The sequence below is a fragment of the Erythranthe guttata genome, chromosome 14 (genome assembly GCF_056151865.1).
Source record: "Erythranthe guttata isolate IM_541 chromosome 14, IM_541, whole genome shotgun sequence".
Taxonomy (NCBI): Eukaryota; Viridiplantae; Streptophyta; class Magnoliopsida; order Lamiales; family Phrymaceae; genus Erythranthe; species Erythranthe guttata.
The window spans coordinates 4,771,100-4,794,454 of record NC_142546.1 but is presented as its reverse complement, the minus strand read 5'-3'; the positions used below and the strand labels follow the sequence as shown (position 1 = coordinate 4,794,454).

General features: G+C 35.3%; 3 protein-coding genes across 3 annotated transcripts; 1 reads left to right on the top strand and 2 right to left on the bottom strand.

Moving 5' to 3' along the window:
• Positions 1-1,080: 1,080 nt before the first annotated feature.
• PHS2 (alpha-glucan phosphorylase 2) lies at positions 1,081-7,404 on the top strand. The gene is made up of 16 exons (XM_012984084.2): positions 1,081-1,515; positions 1,766-2,024; positions 2,446-2,625; positions 2,931-3,107; positions 3,195-3,280; positions 3,420-3,609; positions 3,729-3,821; positions 4,622-4,803; positions 4,889-5,006; positions 5,087-5,215; positions 5,310-5,528; positions 5,632-5,835; positions 6,025-6,183; positions 6,282-6,545; positions 6,673-6,863; positions 7,034-7,404. Exons 2-16 carry the CDS (start codon positions 1,803-1,805, stop codon positions 7,164-7,166), a joined length of 2,547 nt encoding a protein of 848 aa, XP_012839538.1. The 5' UTR covers positions 1,081-1,515; positions 1,766-1,802; the 3' UTR covers positions 7,167-7,404.
• A 178-nt stretch (positions 7,405-7,582) lies between these two features.
• Positions 7,583-10,678, bottom strand: LOC105959932 (uncharacterized). Its single transcript, XM_012984095.2, has 7 exons — positions 10,536-10,678; positions 9,749-9,771; positions 9,582-9,656; positions 9,356-9,467; positions 9,044-9,193; positions 8,599-8,662; positions 7,583-8,499 (listed from the first exon to the last, which is right to left on the bottom strand). The coding sequence occupies exons 2-7, from the start codon at positions 9,769-9,771 to the stop codon at positions 7,811-7,813; spliced, it is 1,113 nt and encodes a 370-aa protein (XP_012839549.1). The 5' UTR covers positions 10,536-10,678; the 3' UTR covers positions 7,583-7,810.
• Positions 10,679-15,574: 4,896 nt separating this feature from the next.
• On the bottom strand, positions 15,575-18,506 carry MEE59 (maternal effect embryo arrest 59). The gene is made up of 4 exons (XM_012984074.2): positions 18,106-18,506; positions 16,419-16,511; positions 15,896-16,039; positions 15,575-15,802 (listed from the first exon to the last, which is right to left on the bottom strand). Exons 1-4 carry the CDS (start codon positions 18,340-18,342, stop codon positions 15,764-15,766), a joined length of 513 nt encoding a protein of 170 aa, XP_012839528.2. The 5' UTR covers positions 18,343-18,506; the 3' UTR covers positions 15,575-15,763.
• Positions 18,507-23,355: the final 4,849 nt, after the last annotated feature.

The following is a 23,355-nucleotide window of genomic DNA, read 5'->3' as shown; positions in this document are numbered from 1 at the left end:
CAGTATAATGATACAAAATATTCTTTTTTTTTTAGTTATTATAAAGAAGGAACCTGCAATAGTTTATATATATTACTAGGTAAACCTCCATAGTGTATAATAATAGTTTGTAAACTACACGAGTATGTAAATATAAAATACTATAGTAAGTATAAACTATGTGTAATAATTTCGATCTAGAAATTATTGACAATGAAATTCAAATTACACTCTCTTGTTCCATCAATTAGGCAATCTCGCTTAAGGACCGGAGAAAGTCGATATTCTTTATATGAATAAGAACTAAATATTTTATTTTTAATCACTTAAAACAATTGGTTCACATAATATTTCATTTGTTCCACAATAACTGTCACTTTAGAATAATATTTTTGTTACATATTATCTGTCAATTTAGAATGCAATACCGCATTAAATGCATTTTTTCTCCTATGGTTTTTCCATGTATATTCAACTCTAATAGTTAATTTTCTCTCTCACATTATTAAATGGACAAAGTTATTTTACTCTTTGCAATGTTATTTATTCTAAAAAGGTAAATTACAAGCACCCCTGAGATATGATCAAATTACAAAAAAATCCCTCATGTTTGGATAACTATATCTATCCCCTCAATTATGAATTTTCTTACATCTCCACTCTCATGGATTCAAATTCAACATAATCATCTAGATTCCGTGGAATGTTCTCTAATTTGTTCTCATTTTGTGCAAAAATACAATTTCTGATGCACCACAATCTGATATATACATGCCAAAAAACACATCTCATGATGATCATCTAGCTTCAAAATTCGGAGCTCGAATGGGATAATACGGGTCCAAAATTGAGAATATTCAATATAATCTAGAAGATTCCACTAAATTTAAAACCGAATAGTAGACGTGTAAGAAGATTTATAGTTGAGGGGTGGTTGTAATTACCCAAACAGAAGGGATCTTTTTGTAATTTGCCAATACCTCAGGGGTGTGGTTGTAATTTACCCTTTCAAAAATTAAAAAAACATTTATTGAAATTTTTAATACTTGTTATATTTATTAGAAACATGGGTGGTATTGCAAAACTGGAAAGTGACTATTATTAGAATTGGACCAAGTTGATATATGGACTTTAAATAAGATTATTTATTTAATTAAACAAATAGAATAGGGACATAAATGTAAAGATCACTCAATATTGGGTGCTTCCACATAAATATCATAAAAATTAGCGTCGTCTTCTTCACCTTCCCCACACACACTCTCCACTCTGATATTTATTTTCATTCACCATCACCATCATCATCTGATCATCTTCTCTGAATCACTCGTTACCACCAATCGAAAAACAGCCGTAGAAATTACCTTTTTCGCTTTTTCTGATTTTGTCCATTTCTTCTTCGACTAATATCTCCCCACTGGTATATTCCTCTCCATTCCGCTCCTTAAAATGGCGCAATTACTTTTGGTTTCGCAGTAATTGTCCCTGCATTTCTTAGATTCTCTCATTTTCGTTCATACATCGGCCGTAAATCTGGTAATTCATTGTTTCTCTGCTTTAATTTCGTATTTTTTGTTTTTTTTTTTTTTTGTGTGTGTTTTCTACTGTAGTTTCATCATGTTGTTGCATGTGTTTTTTTGTAGCCGAATATTCTTACCATTGTTTACGATTTACACAGTTTGATTCGAGATTCTGCTGAATCTTCTTCTAATGGATGAAATATTCTAGTTGCTGTCAAATTTATTAATTTTTGATTTTATCATTTTTTTCTGCATCTCGTTTGCAGGTGGTGTATTTTAAGACGCCCGTAGAAATTCGTAGCGATGGCAGAAGCTACTGTGAAGACCAACGGTGCTGCAACTGCTAAGGCTAAAATTTTGGAGAAAATTCCACCGATTGCGCATCCACTGGCTAAAGCGGCGACCGAGATTGCTTCCAATATCAATTACCATGCTCAGTATAGCCCTCATTTTTCTCCCTTCAAGTTCGAGCCAGAGCAAGCATACTATGCTACTGCAGAAAGCGTTCATGATCAGCTGATCAAGGTATTTTGTGTAGTCATTTCGTGTTTTGTTGACTTGAGGACAAAGAGATTTGTATTGTTGTTTGTTGAACTGATTTATGTGTAATTTTCTTGATGAAAAAAATTGCGAAATAAAGTGGGATTGTTCAATTTTGGTTTCATAAGAATATGTAATAATTACTTGGTCGAGTGATAAGCTATCACTTCTTTGTATGGTATTGCTTTGATTGTTGCAATGGTTTTTATATTTTTTTCCTAAGAATTGGCTAGAGCGATTAGACTAATTGTCATTTTGGTTATCTGTTTGAAGCAGTAAGAACTCTGTTTATTAGTTTTTGAGAGCCGTATCAGTTTCAAAACTGATGTTTCTCGTGTAGCAATTTTTCGGTTGATTAATTAAACTAGATTATTATGTTCTAAGAATTACTCTGATTATTATGCAGCAATGGAATGAGACGTATAGTCACTATCACCAAGTTAATCCTAAGCAAACATACTATTTGTCTATGGAATATCTCCAAGGCCGAGCTCTGACCAACGCAGTTGGAAACCTAGATCTTCAAGTTGCATATGCTGATGCTTTAAAGCAACTGGGTCATGACCTCGAGAACATAGTAGAGCAGGTAATCTCATATACTCCTTTACATGTTAAAAATTGGTTCTGCCAGTATTTACGTTATTCATCAGCAACTGGGTCATGACCTCGAGAACATAGTAGAGCAGGTAATCTCATATACTCCTTTAATATAGTCCTCTCTGTTTGCCTTCGTTTCATTTGTTACTCAATTTGACGACTTCATCCGGGAAGATTTGTTTAAGTTAAATTATATTAAATGCTACTGTTGTGAGCATTTAATACAATTTTCTCTTTCCTATTTACGTCCCAATAGATTGTGACATGTGAGGGTGTTTTAATTGAATATTGTAGGAGAAAGATGCTGCACTAGGAAATGGTGGTCTTGGGAGGCTTGCCTCTTGTTTTCTTGACTCAATGGCTACATTGAACTTACCTGCGTGGGGGTATGGTTTGAGGTACAGATATGGTCTATTCAAGCAGCGAATCACCAAAGCAGGCCAAGAGGAAATTGCAGAAGATTGGTTGGAGGTTAGCTGTCACTTAAAACATAGTTAAATTCGCTCCCTAATTTCTGGAAAAAACTGTAAGCCTTCGCTTCCTGGTAAACTAATGCAGAAGTTCAGCCCCTGGGAAGTCGTCAGACACGATGTTGTCTTCCCTATAAGATTTTTCGGTCAAGTTGAGGTCAATCCCAATGGCTCGTAAGTGCAACAGAAAAATTCTCTTGATTTCTTAAATTGTTAGTTTCTTAGTGTACGGATATAATTAACACTGACCCGTTTCTTCAGGAATATTTATTCATGCATTTCTTTTTTTTTTTTTTTTCTAAAATGTCTTTAGTCGAAAATGGGTGGGTGGAGAGGTCATACAAGCTCTTGCATATGATGTACCAATTCCGGGATACAAAACAAAGAACACCAACAGTCTTCGACTATGGGAGGCCAAAGCTAGTTCTAATGACTTCAACTTATTTCAGTTTAACGAAGGAGAATATGAATCTGCTGCTCTACTTCATTCAAGCGCGCAGCAGGTGAAGAGTTGTTTATGTTTCCAGTCGCAATATATTCGAGCATGTGAAATTTTATGCTAATAAAATTATATTTTCTAACTCTCTTTGGAAAATTATGTGGCATGTGTATATGTATGCAGATTTGTGCTGTTCTATACCCTGGAGATGCCACCGAAAATGGGAAACTTTTACGATTGAAGCAGCAGTATTTCTTGTGCAGTGCATCACTTCGGGTCTGCTACTATCTTATTCCCTTTTTGGTGTTTGTTTTATGCATTTCTGTTCATCATATTGTTTTCGTTGTATTAAGTTTTTGTTGGAAATTACATTTGAAAAGGTTTGACAACCAAGTCATTCACATTAGGGAAGAATCCAGTTTTTAGCTGTGATCACATGAAACAAAATTGATTGATATTAATGGCTAGATTCCTTTTGCACTACGCATATAAAGAGTGTTGGAAGTGCTAAAAGATTCACTTTCGCCACAGATTCACAACAATATCTATGAATAAAAGGCCCAACTTGGTTAGTGTGTGAAACATTGGAGCTCTTTTTGCAAAATCCTAATTCTAAAAATAAACAACACGGATAAATTGTTTAAGTATATTTCATCTTATTGGTAGTGAATATCACACCTTAGAATTTAAGGAGAGCCACTCCCTTGAAAATAGTGTTCCAAATGTGTTTTCTAAGATATTTATTGGGTTTATTGCATTTAGCACCTCTGTGTTCACTCTACTTAGCAAAAAACTCACCGTGTTATAACTATTAGCAAAACCCCTCCTATGATTCAATTTTATTAGCAAGCTACACCTAAAATAGGACCATTTAGGGGGCTGCGTGCTAAAAAAATGAATTATAGGGTTTTTTTACTAGTATTTACAACATGAGGAGTTTTTTATCAATTCAGTATAAAACTTGGGGTACTAAATGCAATACACTGAATATTTATTACTTCCAGTAATGATGATAGGTCAGTCAGCCAAAGTTTACTCAATCTGCTGTTCTCTAACACAAGTAACAATGTTTCCAGGATATAATTGCTCGATTTAAGGAGAGGAATGGTGAAAAGGAAATCCAGTGGTCTGAATTTCCCTCTAAGGTTGCAGTGCAACTAAATGACACACATCCTACTCTTGCAATTCCAGAGCTGATGCGTGTGCTAATGGATGATGAAGGCCTCGGATGGGACGAAGCCTGGGACATCACCTCTAAGTGATTGTTTTATAACTATTTTATTATAAATTCATCTTTTAGTATAGCTCTGTTTTTGGATCTGACGATGTGTGTATTCTAACAGGACAGTAGCCTATACAAATCATACAGTCCTTCCGGAAGCCCTGGAGAAATGGTCACAAGCTGTCATGTGGAAACTCCTTCCACGTCATATGGAAATCATTACAGAAATAGACAAGAGGGTATTTATCGTATTCTCTAATTTTGTTCTACCTATTCACCAAATCGACTTTAGTGTACTGATTAGCTTGTTGCTTTACAGTTTATTGCGCTGATAAAGTCAACTAGACCTGACCTCGAGAGCAAACTTTCCAGTCTATGTATTTTGGATAACAACCCACAAAAAGCAGTTGTGCGTATGGCCAACTTGTGTGTGGTGTCAGCACACACGGTAAGAGCTTAGTCATGTGTTGAATAAGATATTTATGTTGCAGCATTTGTCATGAAGTTTAGCATGTGAATCTTTGTTCATCCTCTTCTTGCAGGTGAACGGTGTTGCACAGCTGCACAGTGACATATTAAAGGACGAGTTATTTGCTGATTATGTCTCTATTTGGCCTACCAAATTCCAAAACAAAACCAATGGTATAACTCCTCGCCGATGGCTCAAATTCTGCAATCCCGAGCTTAGTCAAATTATCACCAAATGGTTAAAAACGGATAAATGGGTGACTAATCTTGACCTACTAACAAATCTGCGTCAAGTAAGTAGCACGAACAACATTCCAAAAATAATTTTGTCCACTTTTTCGTTGTTATCATCTTTGTTATTGGATTGGTTTTATATTGACTCTATTTTCCAAAAAGTTTGCTGACAATTCAGAACTCCAAAGCGAGTGGGAATCAGCTAAGCTGGCAAGCAAAAAGCGATTGGCAAATTACGTACTGCAGGTTACTGGTGTGAGCATTGACCCAAATTCTCTCTTTGATATTCAAGTGAAGCGCATCCATGAATATAAGAGGCAGCTGTTAAACATTTTGGGTGCTGTCTATAGGTACAAGAAATTGAAGGTGAGTCATAAATAAGTTCTTGAGCCCTGTGCTATATCTATTCAGTTGATGTTGGGTGCTATTTATCATTCTTGTTAGCATGTGCTTTAATTAAGTTTTATCATTTTTCTTCCAAGTCGTAATCTACAGTGTACTATCTTAAACATAGTCATTGCGTTGTAACTTAGTGGATTATGTGTATCAATGCAGGAAATGAACCCTGAAGATCGTAAAAAGACAACACCTCGTACCATCATGATTGGAGGAAAAGCATTTGCAACATATACAAATGCTATAAGAATAGTTAAGCTCGTAAATGATGTTGGTGATGTTGTTAACAGTGACCCGGAAGTCAATAACTTTTTAAAGGTATATGTCTTGGTATTTCTATTCATTAACATGCCTTTCTTAATAAATAACTTTTTTTGTCTATTATTTAATTTCCTAATGATTTTGAATGTTTGCAGATCGTTTTCGTCCCGAATTACAATGTGTCGGTGGCAGAGATGCTTATTCCAGGGAGTGAACTATCACAGCATATCAGCACAGCTGGGATGGAGGCAAGTGGCACAAGTAACATGAAATTTGCTCTGAATGGATGCCTCATTATCGGAACATTAGATGGTGCTAACGTTGAAATCAGAGAAGAAATTGGGGAGTCAAATTTCTTTCTTTTTGGTGCCACAGCTGATCAAGTTCCTCGCTTGCGTAAAGAGAGAGAAAACGGAATGGTAAACTTTTCATACGTTCATTCCAAGAGTGATTCTCCACATCCATTTTGCCTTTCTGGCTAGATTTTATTTTAAAAAGGAAAAATCGACTTTTAAATTTAACGTCTCGTCTGTTCTGATTGTGTAGTTCAAACCAGACCCTCGGTTTGAAGAGGCGAAACAGTTTATAAGATCTGGAGCATTTGGAAGCTATGACTATAACCCACTGCTCGATTCACTTGAGGGAGATTCTGGTTATGGACGTGGTGACTACTTTCTCGTTGGTTACGACTTCCCAAGCTACATGGATGCCCAAGAAAGAGTCGATGAAGCATACAAGTAAGTAGCCTAGAGAAACCACAATCTTCCCACTCCGTCATATTTCTATAATGTGGGCTTAAATTTCATCGTCTCTTGTTTAATCGATTTGGCAATTTTTGTATAATAAGTAATAGAGATTGGAACAGAACTGATATTGACGCTATGATTGTTTTTATATATTGATGCAGGGACAGAAAGAGATGGACAAAGATGTCGATACTCAGCACTGCCGGAAGTGGAAAATTTAGCAGTGATCGAACAATTGGGCAGTATGCAAAAGAGATCTGGAAGATAAACGAGTGTGCGGTGCCATCAGCTTAGAAAGTTATTTCAATAATACATAATAAAGAATCAGGGTAAGATGCTTTCCTGTGTTGTATTTGCCGCCTTGTCTCGGACAAGGGAATATTCCGTCCACGATATGTAATAATATGTTCATTTCTTGCTTTTTCACTACTTCAAAACGAAAATCTCCAATAAGTGTTCCTTTTTTTTCGCATGACAATGAAATGTCACGTTGTCTTTTTTATATATTAGAAATGTCATATTGTCGTGTTTACCACATTGTTTCATATTGTCGTGTTTACCACATTGTTGTTCAATTACACAGGTTCTCCATTTTCAGTTACTGTTACGCCAGCCTGACATCATCCAATGGACAATCTTCTTGCATTTTTGAAAAAGAAAAAAAAAATGTTCACAATAGCATATATAAATTTTTTTAAAAAAAAATCCAATTAAGCAAAAACAACAGTAAAAAATAAAGCAGGTCACGAATAAGGGAGCAGCCATAACAATACATGAATAGTACATTCACTGTTCAACAAACTTGAGCTGCAACGAAACTATGAACCTTAACAACAACGCCCATCGTTAGATCTCATTGTAGAGCTAAACGTTTGTTCACGTACCTAATCACAGAACTGATTATCCAAGTATAACTACGACAAACATGGAAATGAAACCTATGGGGAGGGTTTGGTAGGAGTAACCGCACGAGTAGACGATGAAGAAGTAGCACTTGGACTCCTAGTGTGTCTTCTTGAAGAGCGGCTGTCACGTGATTCATAAGACCGCTTCGAACGACAACGGGATACGCTCCGCTTCCCATCATACTTGTTCCTCCTTGACCTTGATCTTGATCTTCCCCTCGGAGATGGAGACACACTTTCTGAGTAGCAACTCCTCGGTGACATGCTTCGTGAGTAGTAACTCCCACCAGGCGAATAGCTTGTACGACGCCCCCTATGCCTAGGTGAAATACTTCGGTCAGCATTATATCGGCTTCTGCCTCTACCATAGTAACGGTCATCAGGAGAGTAATCCCGTAAAGACCTATATCTTGTATCGGGGGAGTAATCCCTGTTATAGCTTCTTCTGTAGTAACGGTCATTGGGTGAGTAGTCGTGCGAGCGCTCACGCCTCCTCCTCAAAGGAGACCTGCTATCATACGATGGAGAGCGACGCCTTGAATAACATCTTTCATCTGGAGAATGTGACGACCTACGACAACGCCTTGAATAGGCCGGTGAGTATGATCTTCGTCTACCTCCATAGTAAGGAGAGTATGATCTGCTCCGACTCCTGCTCCTGCCTCTGCTCGGAGAGCGACTTCTTGAATAAGGTGAGTAGCTCGGAGAACGACGACCACCCCCTAAATAGGCAAGACAACAATTTTTCATAAAGTTGTTTTACAAGTATAAACAGTTACGATAGAACAACAAATGACTAACTATGAGCATGCATATCTCACCACGAACTGTTTTCAGCCCAAGATACCTTCCTGGAGTAGGTGTTCGCCCCCTCCCTCGTTTAGCCTGCAAAACGGAGTATTTGATAACCCATCAGAGTTACTTCCTCCAAGACTCGTAATTAATGGCATTATTCAAACAACAGGGTCGAAAGATAACGCTACAAAAACTGAATACCACAAAACACAAGAGAAAAAGAAGAAATTCAGGGCACACAACCCTCAGTAATAACAGTCTGCTATTTGCTTCATGTATTTGATTTGAATTTGATTTGATTAGTTTGATGAAGAGCTGCTACACACAGCTACCCTGTTGCCAAAGAAACTTCAGGCAAGAAGATAGATAGCATAAACTTTTGAACCGAACTTAATATATAAAAAACGATACAATTAAATATTGAACGACCACAAAATGCATGCATCAATGGCCTCAAAAGAGACAGTTTACCTTCTCGACAGTAATAACCCTGCCTTCAAAGACAGTTCGATCCAAGTACTTGATACAGCGATCAGCCTCTTCCAAAGTCGACATAGTCACAAAACCAAACCCGCGAGATTCCCTCGTCCTTGGATCAATAACCAGATGAACATTCTCAACCTAAACAAAAAATAGTCGTACATTTACAATCAAAACGCGACACAGATTATTTTATCACAGTGGCAGAGCACTATCCAAACTTCAAGAAAATTTAGTTCATAGTAACAAAATCAAGAATGGATACACGAATAAACCGCAGAGCTAATATGTAAGACACATTACCTTTCCTTCGGTTGAAAAATGCTTCTCAATGTCCCTCTTCGTGACCCGGGATGGAAGTCCTGTCACGTACAAATTATTTCCGGGATTTTCGGCGTCACTCGAGTCACAGCTTCTGCATAATTTATTCAACAATAAAGATAAATCAGATAATCCCATGCAAAATATGAAATTTCAAAAATAGGAGGCAAAATAAAAAAACTGAGGTAACCAAGCTCTAGAAAGTTACCTTGATCTGCTCCTTGACGGAGATCTGGATACCGACCTGCTGTGGCGCCCGTAAGGCGAAGGCGAATCATAGTACCTATAAAAATGTGTTCAAACACATAAATAGAAACTACATTTAACAAATACTTTAATTATAACAACTGCGTTAGTTAGGCAGTTGGTTCGCACCTCGATCTTCTGGAGTACGACATCTGCACAAACATTCAAAGAAAAAAAAGCAATCAATTACATCAGAACAAATGAGGAGTGAATAAGCAACTCACAAATACTGCATGACTGAAGAACCACATATCAAAATACCTCTACAAAAAGAAGGGCAAAATACGGCGCAAAATACGGCCACCCGTGAAGTAAGCTCAAATTACGAAAAACAAACCCCTCATTTTTTTGATAATAACAATCACCAATCAGCCATATATTGTCTTACACGGTGCCAGATTTACCTACTAAAGGAAAAGTTTTTTCGTAAGACAAAGTATAGTTGATGAATGGTTGTAATTATCCAAGAGAGGTTTTTTTCGTAATTCGGGTGGCCGTAAATACAAATTGTTAAAAAAAAAAAAAAAAAAAAAAAATAGATATACAAAGTCTTGCAATTGCTAACAATTTCAGAAGAGACCATAACTGTATGTTGGCAGTTTTCATACTTTAAAACAAAAGAGAATTTCCTGCAGTTCGTCCTGATCGAAGAAAATTAGACTTCAGAAATGTATAAGAAAGCGATGAACCAATCACATATCTTCATTTCCGAAACAAAGAATTAATCCAATCATTTTACATCATCCGAGAAATCCACTAAAAAAAACACAAATGGATCAACGGATCGGGATCCGGTTGAATTCCGACTATATCGCTACACAGCAGGCCACAAATTCAAATGTCCCTTTTGAAATTTATTAATTCAAAGAAAAAAAAAAGGTAAAATGATTCAATTTAATCTGATAGCGAAAATCACCTTAACAGCCGTCTGCGTTTCGACCGTTCTTCGTATCTTCTCTCTCTAACTCTCTCTCTCTCTCTCTCTCTCTCTGGGCGTCTGTTGGTGGATGTCTCTGGAATGTGGAAACAGAATAAGCGAGACTATATAAAGAGTGCAACGAAGTTTCTGGAGATGCTGACGTCAATTATGTCAAATGTATAATTTTTAAGTATAATTCATTTTAACCCTTCTATTATCTATTTCGTCTCAAATAACCCCTCGGTATATATTTAATTGAGAGATCCACTCCATGAAGTATGTTGATTTGAGATTTGATTAGCGGATTGGGGAACAAATTTTGGGTTAATTTCATTTTGCACCCCACAAGTATAACTGATTGGTGGTTTCCACCCTGATATTTTAAAACTGATAAAGTTCACCGTCAAATTATATGTTCCATATCAAAATGACCCTTTAATCTTTGCACAAAAAAAGAAGAAAAAGAAAAAAAATGGGAACCTTTCATCTATTTCTTGTGAGATTTTCATCACAAAAATTCAAAATAGTGATATTACTATTCTAACCCTCGATAGAAAAGGCAATAATATCCTTGAGCACTCAAATGACGATTTTAGCCCTGAATTTTTTTTTTTTTTTTCGAAAATACCCTACTTCACTCTCAAAACTTCAAGGAGACTATCGCGATCAAGCCCTTCTTCACCTCCTTGCTCCGAAACATATGCCTAAGTGCTCGGTTGAAGACGGCGCCCCGGGTTTACATCTAGGGTAGTTTTTCCCATGCCCCCAAAAATCCGAGCGACGACTTTGATATTAATTAATATCACTCATTATCCATGCTCCACTAGTTACGCATATGACCCCCTCAATTATGAGGATGATGAGGAGTATTATGACGATGAATAATATGAAGCAGTGTTTAGCCAAAAACCGTCCGAAGAGTATTGAAATTTGTACTCCCGGTCTCGAGCTCCACAGTATGGTTCTACTGCTAAAAGTAGGCACCGACGTAGTTGATGGAGAGTGATTTGGCCAATCGATTGTTAACCGTAAGAACGGCCAAGTAAAGATGGACCAAGCCCAAGCCTTGTGAAGAGAAGGCACCCAGGCCCATATAGGCCATGGTGAGATGGGCCCTGTTGCGGATAAGGCCAAGACAAAAGTCCAACGAGGCTCGTTCGCCAGGGTTAGCCAAGCAGTCCACTTAAACCCCACAAGGGTGAAGCCGATGAGGTAAGTGGCGACCAAGCCAGCTGCCCGTTGACAAAACGTGATGAAAGCATCATGCCATAAATATATAGTTCGAATATAATATGTAAACTAGTATCATTTAATAGATGATAGAGGATCTTAATTGATACCAAAATGGGGATCTTCTCTATTATATATAAGGCACATAAGAAAACTACATTAGGGTTACGTTAATAAAAAAGTTTCAATAATAACCTTTTGATACCCTATTCCAAGACTCTCTCTTATATTTATTATTTTTCGTTCGTTATTTTCACCACCGCCGGTCTAAGATCCGACGTCCGGTGTACTTTCCGACGATTTAAAATGAGTAGAACTTGGAGTGAGGTCTTGAGGACATAGATACTACGTCATTAGTATTCCTTAGACTCGATAGGTTTTGAATTTTTGAAATTTTCCTTTATAACACTTGTGGGTTCACGTTATTCTTTCGAATTTTTGGCTATAAAACAGTTCGTTTAATGGAAAAAGAAAAAAAAAACATCAACTAATGAAATGATGACTTTGTTGAAATAAATAGGGTAAATTACACTCACACTCCTGAAATATACTGAAATAACTTTAAGGTCCCTGTGGTATCAGTAATTACGCTCACCCCCTTGAAACCCTGAACATAGTTAGAAACTCTAATGAGATAATGTATAGATAAGTTGTTCCAATAGAGTTCTAACGGACTATTACTTTTAGTAAGTGGTGGAGACAACATAGAGCTAGGGGGTGACATGGCTCCCCTAATATTTCTTAAATCACCAATAGCGCTATGTTATCTCTACCACTTTCTGAAACTAATAGTTCGTAAGAAACCTATCGGAATAACGTATCTAATGCATTATCCCATTAGAGTTTCTAACTATGTTTCACGGGATGAGTGTAATTATCGATGCCACAAAGACCTTAAAGTTATTTCATCATACCTGAGGGGTGTGGGTGTAATTTATCCAAATAAATAAATAAATTTTACTACAAAATGCAAAATCCACTAGCAAAGTACGGAATTTGGGATATCATTATATATAAAAGAAAGAAACGTTATGACAACCTAAGAAAATCTTAATGACATATTTGTAATTTTTTAAAATTCATTATTATTATTTATTTATTTTCATTTTCTATTTTTTCAGCTCTTTTTTTTGTTTTTTTTTTCATAGCAAATCAAATTTGCAAATCGTGTAGCAAATTCTGAGCCCCTCGGATAGTCTTTTTTTCTTTTTTTTTTCTTTTGTAACTAGAATTTTAGCCCATGCGATGCACGAGATTGGAGTAAAATTAATACAAATTAAAGTTCAATTTAAACGACAAAATTGAGGTTTCAATTCGTTTTGATATTTTGCTATATGTATTGATGATAATGCCCAATTCATAAACTTTTCTCGTCATATTTATTAATTTAACTATACGATTTTGTTGTAATACGGCTGTATATTTATCTTATCTCGGTTAAGGTGGAAGTCTGACGAATTTTCTTCTCAGGGAATACCGATGAAACCGGGCTCAATTTATATAAAGACGTTACCTCTGTATATACAATTAACACAATGGATAGTTTAGCATTACCATTTAATTGTCTAATGAGAATTACCTCTGATCGGTAATATGATATTTTAAACCCTAAAAGACACAATTTTTTCAAGGAAAAATGAGGGATAACCCCCTCATTAGGTAAAATAATATAGTCTGGACCCAATTTATAATTACCCATTTGTAAGCAAACCCATTTAATATTTTCTGAATTGTGTGACCCCAGCTTATGTTAATGCCCATTTTACCCTTTTTAGTCCATATTTTTCTCCTAATTCCTCTCCATTCTTCTTATTTCTCTCTTATCCGTCATTTTATATACTCTATTCATTTCTCTCTATTCTGTGTTGTGCACTCTGATAAAACAAATTTTCATGGGAAACAAATATTTATGAGTCAACAAATAGTGCGACCATAGATTTGTAGATCGAAGAAACAAGCTTGTTAACAAACTCCATTTTTGAGTAATCAACCATAGAAGAATTCTGAACCGTCGCATATGGTCGTAGCGTTTCTTTGATTTCAGCGTCACTGAAATTAGGGAAATTTTCAGTGATTCATGTATGAAAAATAACATAATTAATCAAACAACTATTAAATCTGCAACATATCTAAATGAAAATCGATTGTCGATTTCAGGCTTACCGTTGCATAGGATTTCTGTAGGAGACTTCGATTTATCCTTCGAAGACGCTGAGAAGGGTGAAAAACATAAATTGTGTTGTAAAATCACAAAAATTAGTTTAATAGAAGTGGAGGGGATCCATGAATGTATAGGAAATTACCTCTCTTCAATTTGCCAGCTTTCACCATTGTTGTCGGCCTGTATTTCTCTGCAATTTGTACAAATCTCAGTTTTTTTTTTGTGAACAAATGTAGCAAACCAGTGTATTGTTGGAACCGGGAAAGGATCGTATATATTTTGCAGAGGCGAAGAGATATGAAGGTTGGTAGCCTAATTGACAGTGTCACCGGGTAGTGGGGCCCGCATATACTATCTCAAATCTTTATTGAAGAAAATATTAATTGTATTTTGTCAATTTCCCTTGGAAGTTCCATCAACGAGGATAAACTTATGTGGCATTATAGCCGAAACGGATTGTTTTACGTTTGTAGTGCCTATTACATTGATGTTCAGATGGAGAAAGAAAAAGATGGATCGAATTTAGCTTCCAGTTCTTCGTCGAATTTATCGGGTTCTTACAAATGGCTATGGATTTTGAAACTTCTCAGTAAATATTTTTTTTTGTGGCGGTGATTTTGAAAATCTCCTTCCTACTCGATTAAATCTTATTAAACGTAAAATCATTGAGTCAGGATCATGTGATTTATGCAATGCAGGAGATGAGGATGTGTGACATTGCCTAACTCTCTGCACCTTCGTTAGACAAGGTTAGGCATTGAGTGGGGTACCATATTTGATCCATTGGCCAAAGGAGCAATCGGTTATTGAATGGTTTTTATGGATGAAACAACGTCAAGATAGTGTACATTTTGAGTATTGTGTGGTTCTATGTTGGGCGATTTGGAACGCTAGAAATAAGAAACTTTTCGAGGAAATGAGTAGATCGCCTACGGATATTATTTTATTTGCGAAAAAGTTTATATCGGATATGCGTAGCCTTACTTTAGTAGTTCTTATTTCAAGTCCACTTTACTCTAGTAGAAGATCAACTATTCGGTGGGAGGCACCTCCTAGGGGTGTCGTGAAAATCAATTTTGATACTTATCTGTGTTCCATTGATAATGGATGTGGTTTGGCCAGAGATTTTGATGGAAGATGTGTTGGATGGTATTCTATTAGTTGTAAACAATATTTTGATTCAGTCACAACTGAGGCAATGGCAGCTTTGAAAGCTTTGGAATTTGCTCGCGATCATGATTTTCGTCGAGTTGCATTGGAGGGTGATTCAAGTATCATTGTAGCAGCAATTCGTGGTGAAGACGATTCATACACAAGGATCAACGACATTAAACGGCTAGCTACTACTTTTGAAGAGTTTCATATTTACCATATTTTGAGGGAAGGGATATTGCAGCTCATGAAATTGCTAAACTATCTGCTTGGGTCCTTGTAGCTCTAATATTATTCCATATTTCATTAAGGATATTGTATCCTTTGAATTTCCAAATAAGGGTAGACGTGTTAGACAGTACATAATTGGGATTGGGAGATGGTTTTAATTACCCATACAGGAGAAGGGGTAAAGGGTTCGTAATTCGACCTTCCCTTAAGGGTTGGCCGTGATTTGTTTTTTTATAAGTACCATTTCAAACTAAAAGAACTGTTTAGGTTGAAACCAAGGCCTAAGAATACCCAAGATTAGTACCACACTCAATTATGTTTTGATATGAGAAGACAATTCAACTTAGAAAACACAAAAATTGAAACCAAGAATCTCAAAACATATCCAAACATATGGATAAAATGAACACCAAACTGCACTCATCATCATCATCATCAAGAATGACCAAAATCACCCACTCCTATTTGGCTTGTCAGTCTTTACATCCACCTGCACACAAAAAAAAAAAAAAAAAAAAAAAATGATCTCTGTTTAATACGTATTTGTAAAAATTCGTATTTAAAAAAAAAAAAAAGGATGTACCGTATCATCAGAAGCAGCTGGAACCCAGTCGTTAGTAGCAGGGTTTCCCCGACACGAGGCATGACTTTCACTAGCATAATCGGGTTCTAGGCTGAAGCCCTTCTTCCCCTTTGCGTCGTCCACTTTTATGAACCCCGTTCCGGTCTAACAATATTGCAATAAAAAATGCATCTTTAGAATTGAATTGTTCAATGTGTTAATTTTAAGGATTTTATAATCTAAATCATTATAAATCGACGGATCTTTTAAATTCAACTTTGGCATTTTCGGTCTATATATCTCTATGTTTAGTTGCGAGAATATCACAGATCTGCACGCAATTACACACATATACATGTTGTTGATGTTTTTAAAATGAGTAATTATCAGTACACGTGCATCTCGTGTATTTAATAGGTATAGCATTAAACAAACCGTTATTTCATTATCGATATTCCAACACTTACAAAAAAATCTTCTCCCTAAACAAATTATTTGAAGATAAACTGAAATATCAAGAAAATAAGTGAATATTATTTAGTACCGTGTGATGCTGCTTGTCGACGCCATTGAGATCCTTGTAATATTGTGTTTCCGTGAACTCCTCTGCAACTTTGCTTCCACTATAAACAAGTTTCTACATTACAAAAAATAAATATAATTTGCAGTTAACAGACCTCTATAAATTAATACAATCGGAACTAACAAAATTTTATTAATCTAGCGAAATATTAAATTATCGAACTAATAATTTAATATGTTTTCATCGAATCGAGATTGAGATAAATTATTATTTAAGCGGAGGTTATTAATTTATCGAGATTCTACTACAGTAGTTACCTATGTTTTGGATATCGGGTGTAATCTTTTCTCTCCAACAATATACCCGTTTATCAAACAACCAAAATAACAAAATACATATAAAGATTTGCGAAAAATATTTGTAACTCCAAAAGTAAGTTGAATATTTTGAAGGGTAAAATTCATTTTGTATCTTTGTACTACATGTATTATTTACTCCCATGTATAGAAAACATCAAATGCCCCCTTATTTGTGACCGTCAATGATTAAATCTTTAACGCTGTTAGACTTGAACGTGCACTGACTCTTTTTACACCACTTTATATTTCATAAAATCCCTAAATTTGTTTTCGGAAAAATAAGACATAATGTATGGATGTAAGACATGATTGTTGAAAATTTGAACTATTTGAAGATATTTAAGATGGACAACATTAGGGAAATAAACATAACTAAATGCAAGAATTCAAGAACAAAAGGACCGAAAAATAGTGAGGTTAAGCGCTGAAAAAAAGTTAAAAAATATGGTGAAATAATGCTAAAACTAAACAATATAGATATTATATTGGGTGTATTTTTGTCAGAAAAAAACCAACCGTTCTTTGCAACGGTCAGTCAAAGGGTTTGACCAATGGAATTAGGAAAAAAGGCTAACAATCGGGGCCATCGGAGGTTTTCTATACATCAGGGTACTGTAAATGATACATTTCTCATAGAATAGGGGTGAAAAATAAATTTTACCCATTATTTTAACTAGATATAGAGTACTCTACATAAAACTAGGGGTGGGTTTGATAGGGCAACCATACCAAACCCCTCGAATCACTACCATTATCGAAATTTCGGTATTATGAAATTCATGACCATTGCCCTACCAAAAACTTCGGTATACCGAAATTCGGTACACCAAAAGTTCGATACGGTAGGGTATGGTAATGGTAAATTGGTAATTACCAATTTATGTTATCAACTATTTAAGTCTAAATTCAATATCATTTTTTTCAAAGAATATTTTTCAAAGCAATTCAAGGTATACTTGTTTAAAATATACAAAACTAGTTTTTAAAATATAAGTGCTCTAAATATATGTTCTTAATTTACCTAATATAAAATATTTCTTAAATAAAATTATAATTTAAACACTTTTAAGATCAATTATATCATCAATAATGAAAGCAATTTAAAATATTTTTGACATAGCTAAAGAATATAATTAATTTTAACTAATAGCAATTATTAGTTAGGATATTATGTTCATCTTTTATATATAATAAATGAATTATTAAAATAAAATTTTATTTATTAATAATAATTCGGTAAAAATATTTCGATAGGGTTCGGTGGTGTAATGTAATCTTGTAATCTCTATGTTAACCAAATTACACATAAATACATACCAAAATTGAGCATCCAATTGAGTATTTTATACCTGAGAGTCTTCCTTCTCGAGATGTTGGAATTCTATGTATTCAGGAGTGAGCTGGTCATCAGCTGCGGGGTGAGCATCCACGTAGGCAGCAGAAGAAGAGGAATATTCGCTGCGTAGAGGCTTAGTGTGCCGCTTCGGCGCCACCCCGTCGAAGTAGTCTCGTGCGGCGGCCTCCGCTTTCGCCGCCTCCTCCCCCTCCATGTGTACATCGCTCCGGTTAGGCCTCACTTTCTCCATGATTTCTTTCTTTAATTAATATATCAATTTTTATATAATTTATTATTAGTACAAATGTTTAGAGAGAGAGAGAACGCACAACTAAACTATGATTTCATTTTGATGATATTTGTGTACCACTTATTCACATGAGTGTCACATTCTTCAGTGAATTAAAATTGTTTGGCTTGTATATATCATCCAAAGATAAGTGGGCCCATCACTTTTACAATTATTTATTGTCATTCAGCCATTGGCACATTGTAGATAAGCACTAGTACTTCTGTCTCTAGCTTTCTTTTTCTCTTTTATTATTTATTATTATATATTTTTTTTTGTGTTCGTATAACCCGAGCAACTGTTATCATATCTTTCATCGTTCCTATACTTTGCCTCTTGTACAATTTTTGTTCTTAAACAAGATGAAGTTGCAATTTTCATCCCTAAACATATCTATTTTATGATGTTTATGTCCCTTCAGCCATTTGTCCAGTTAGTATGGACAGAAAACCGCACGTGCGCGGCACGTGACATACAAAAGCACCTCCCCTCATAGCGTTCAGATTTTTAGAATAATTTCATAAATATCCAAATTCTCTGCAAAACCCAATTTTCGAAATCTCTCAATTCCTCATGAATTCATCATTGAAAGCACAATTAGAAAGTGGGCAATTCAAATTTTGAAGTTTCTTCAACGTAGGTAGCTAAGTTCAACACTTGCGGTCGTGGATTCGGATTTGGAATAAAAAATTAAAAATTTGTTGTTTTATATTGGGGAATGGAGCCTGAAGGATAAGTCAAAACAGTGGTTCTACAAAAGAAAAATCAAAAAAACCGATATGATGGCAAAGCAAGAAGATATGATGACAAAAGAGAAGAAGTTCTATGAAAGAAAAAAAAAATTTGGAGAATTTATTGCCCAGTACAACAATAGAATGAAGATCTTGAAAGTTCTTTTGGTTGTCTTAGGTTGTTTAATTTTAATTGTAATGATGAAAATAGTGGTTAGAATTTTCAGTGGTAAGTATTAGTGGTTAAGATGTAGTTGTTTGTGGTTAAGATATAGTTGTTTGTGGTTACAGTGTTTTTTTTTTTTTTTTTGTTCAATCTAATGTAAGTTTGAGTGAAACAAATTAGGGCTTTGGAAAAAGGGGCATTTGGATTTCAAGAGAGAATTATGGCATGTTCCGTTTACCTGTAATGCGCGATCTGAATGTTATGAGGAGGAGGGGGAGGTGCTTTTGTGTGTCACGTGCGGCGCACGTGCGATTTTCCGTCCATACTAACTGGACAAATGGACGGAGGGACAGAAACTGCATAAAAGTGACATGTTTAGGGACGAAAATTGTAACTTCATCTTGTTTAGGGACGAAAATCATGAAAATGACAAAGTATAGGGACGGAAAGTGTAATTATCCCATTTTAGGCACCACCCATTTTTTAGCTATTCGATTTAGGGATAGTTGATGGACCCCCCATTTAAGTAATATATCGGATTAACTATAAAGAAGATTACACCATTGGTGATATCTTGCAACTTTTATTTTAATGTTTGACGTACCCTCTCGAGTCTCGACCGTATAGAGTATTTATTATACCTATCACAAAATCAGATTTAGACTCTAGCCAACCACAATCGTCTCCTTGTATTTTATTCTTTTTTTATATTCGAATTTCAGCCTCATAATTTTTTGGCTAGACAGTAGTGTTTTTTGAAGTAATAACTTTTTTTTTCGACGGTCAACATGATGGTTTAACTACCGCTAATTCTTCTCGTCGCTCTTTCTTTTAATTGTAATTTACAAATGGGAGCTCTAGATATGTTCATGTTGTCGTTTTACAATGCAAGTGTATTACGACGTCAACAGTTCTTCTTCTACCTACTAATTTTATTGTTGTCGGAATTTGAATTACCCACCGTTAGATTCTTCTTGTCGAGATTTACCATTTGATGTTAATTTTGTTTAATTTTGATAGTCATATAAATTTCTGTGATTTTTTTTCCACTGCGCGCTCTACACCTTGGGTAGTTAACGGTGGCTAGAGTTTTGGTATAACGCGCTTGGAGCGAGGAGTTCTGGGTTGTTTGATCTAAAATTTGACAGTATTCGCAACTATGGCCTATATATATATATATATATATATATATATATATATATATATATATATATATATATATATATATAGTGTTTTGAAGCTTTGTCATTTTGTGCTAACTTGCACTAAATTTAATTGGAATAACATAATATTGCATTCAATGTCATTAGTCTTGTCTCCCCAAATAAAATAACTACTTCTTTTGGTTTTGCAATTGCAGCTTAATGGAAGTCATTGATCTTCTTCTTCAAGGTGCCAAAAATCTAGTTGAAGCTAGGGATGGCAATGGGTACGGGTTTGCCAGGTCTTAGACTCGGAACCGACCCTTTTGGGTCGTATGTGGGTAAGTTAAATGGTTCTGGGTCGGGTAATAGGTTTAAGTTTCTAGAACCAGATAGTTTTAGATCGGGTTACGGGTCTTATTGGACCCGACCCAGAACCGACCCGTATAAATATGTTATATTTTATAATTAATCAATATATAAAAATTAATTTATGATTTCATTTTTCAAACTTTCAATTTTGATCGTGTCTATTCTCAATTACACCATTTTTCACCATTTCATTTGTTTGAATCATTTCTTGTAAGTAACACATATCCATGTCGATCACCTCTAGCCGTCTTGCCTTTTGAACTTTACTTATTGTGGAAGTTAAATATAATTAATTATATAATTTTACTATTCAGTTTATATCATTTGTAGAAGTATTATAAAATATTGTATTTTATTTTTTAGATTATTTTATTAAAATATAGAAGCAAAATATTAAGAAAGTTCAATAATAATAACAAAAAAAAATTATGTTAACGTGTCTAGCGAGTTTGGCGGGTCAGAACCGTTTAATTTGGGTATTGGTTGGGCGGGTCTGGGTCTAAGCTGAACCGGGTTGGGGCGGGTCTGGGTTTTATCTTTTTTTACGGGTTGAGTCTCGGGGTTAGGCAAACTCGGTCCAGAACTGACCCGTTGCCTTCCCTAGTTAAAGTTGTAGACGAATTTGTCGGATTTGACATATGTTACAAGCTATAGACGGGTACATACTGCACATTACTACACATAACAATAATAAATATTAATATATATATATATATATATATATATATATATATATATATATATATATATATATATATATATATATATATATATATATATATATATATATATATATATATATATATATATATATATAAATAAATAAACAGACAAACAAATATTTATTATTATCATAAAAAATCACAAAAAAGTAATAAATGTAGATCCAGATATAGTCAATGTAGTTGGCGAATTTGTTGAATGTAATAAGGCGAAACTTGCATATGATCATTTTGCCTCTTCAGGCGGTATCCATGGGGATGAATAATCGTTTGGATTTCTCTAGTTTAATAAGGCGCCAAAGGTATGCCAAATGAGACCTTCGATTTGCAACACCTTTTCAATTTTAAATTTGATTGCAATTTATATTAGAAAATGGAAAAAATGGGTTTGTGAATATGGTAGTTAATTTTTTGTTGTATTCTAGGAGGTGATCCGGCCCAATTGCCCTAAGAACACCATTAAATAAAAGCTCAAGTAGTCCAAATGATTTAAAAGCCTCAAAGCCCACCAAGTTGTCACTTGTCCCATCACCATTTTTTATGTGGGATGGACGGCTAACAGATGGAACTAACTTTGCAGCTGAAACGACAGCAGAGACGGAAAGGCCTGCAGTGACAAAGACCGGGGAACCACTCACGTGGGACTCGAGAACGGTACGAGCCCAGTAGCAAAGTCTCTCTCTCTCTCCATGAGCTCTATCTCTCTACGATTGAGCTCTCATTCCACACAAATAAGACGGCTGGCCGCTCCAATCAGAAGCTCGTTGAGGACAACAAAAGACCCGCGGGGTCACATTATTCCCACGTGAGGGCATGGCCGAAAAAGTGAAAAGATGATCCTACCATCTTACCTAAAGGACAGGTATAAATAACAACCTTGAGATACAAGAACAATAGGTTCATACAATCACAATAATACATATTTTTGCTCTCCGTATACATATTTTTCTTCGGTATTCCGACTAACGTAATCATCAGAATGCTAACGCCGAGAAACTCCTATCAGTACTCTTTTTTCGCAGGTCCTCTGAGATGGGCTTGGGCTTTTCCACATACTTTCACCTATTACATTTACTTCCCTCTTTATTTGGCATCCAAAATTGATGGCCAATCTATATAAAATATAAAAGCAAATCTTCATAGCTTAAAATTTGATGTGACATTATTTATTCTAGTCTTAATAACATTGTGCCACCTATACTTTACTTTTTTTGCAGTTTGTCACCCTGACAATTTTTTAGTTTTTTTTTGCACGAACACATACAAACTCGTTATTTTGACTTACTTAACCACTTAGGGCGAATATTTCGGTGAGTCTTCCCAAACTCCGCCGCGCGCACGAAGCACATGACAAAGTACATGGGTTTTTTTGTCTTCCGAAAAATTGTTAGACTAGGTGACCAACAAGCCAACTTGTGACTGTGGTCTTTCAATTATTCTTGTAATAAATAATCATTTTTCGTATTAGAGATAAAACACCTTTTGGCATTTTATATTTTTGTCCCTTGCATAAGCATATATATAGTTCTTACAGTTGTTATAATTACTTATATTTGATCTAGTACGATCATGAAATATTTACTTAAGTAACATAACTGTTAAATCATGTTCCTAGTCGACGGGTTACTCCGCCATTGAGGATATCGAAATTTCCTATTAGAGACTAGCACTTAGTGTATGTGTATTGCATCTCATCAGTAAACGGTATTGTGATATCGGCATACATAAGTGGGTGCTGTAAGTTGACGAGTTCACTGAACTCCCTCATTCTAGAAATCTCTAAGTGGTTCTCAATAATTGAGTAGAGATCTCTATGATATAGTTGTACACCGTTAATCCTT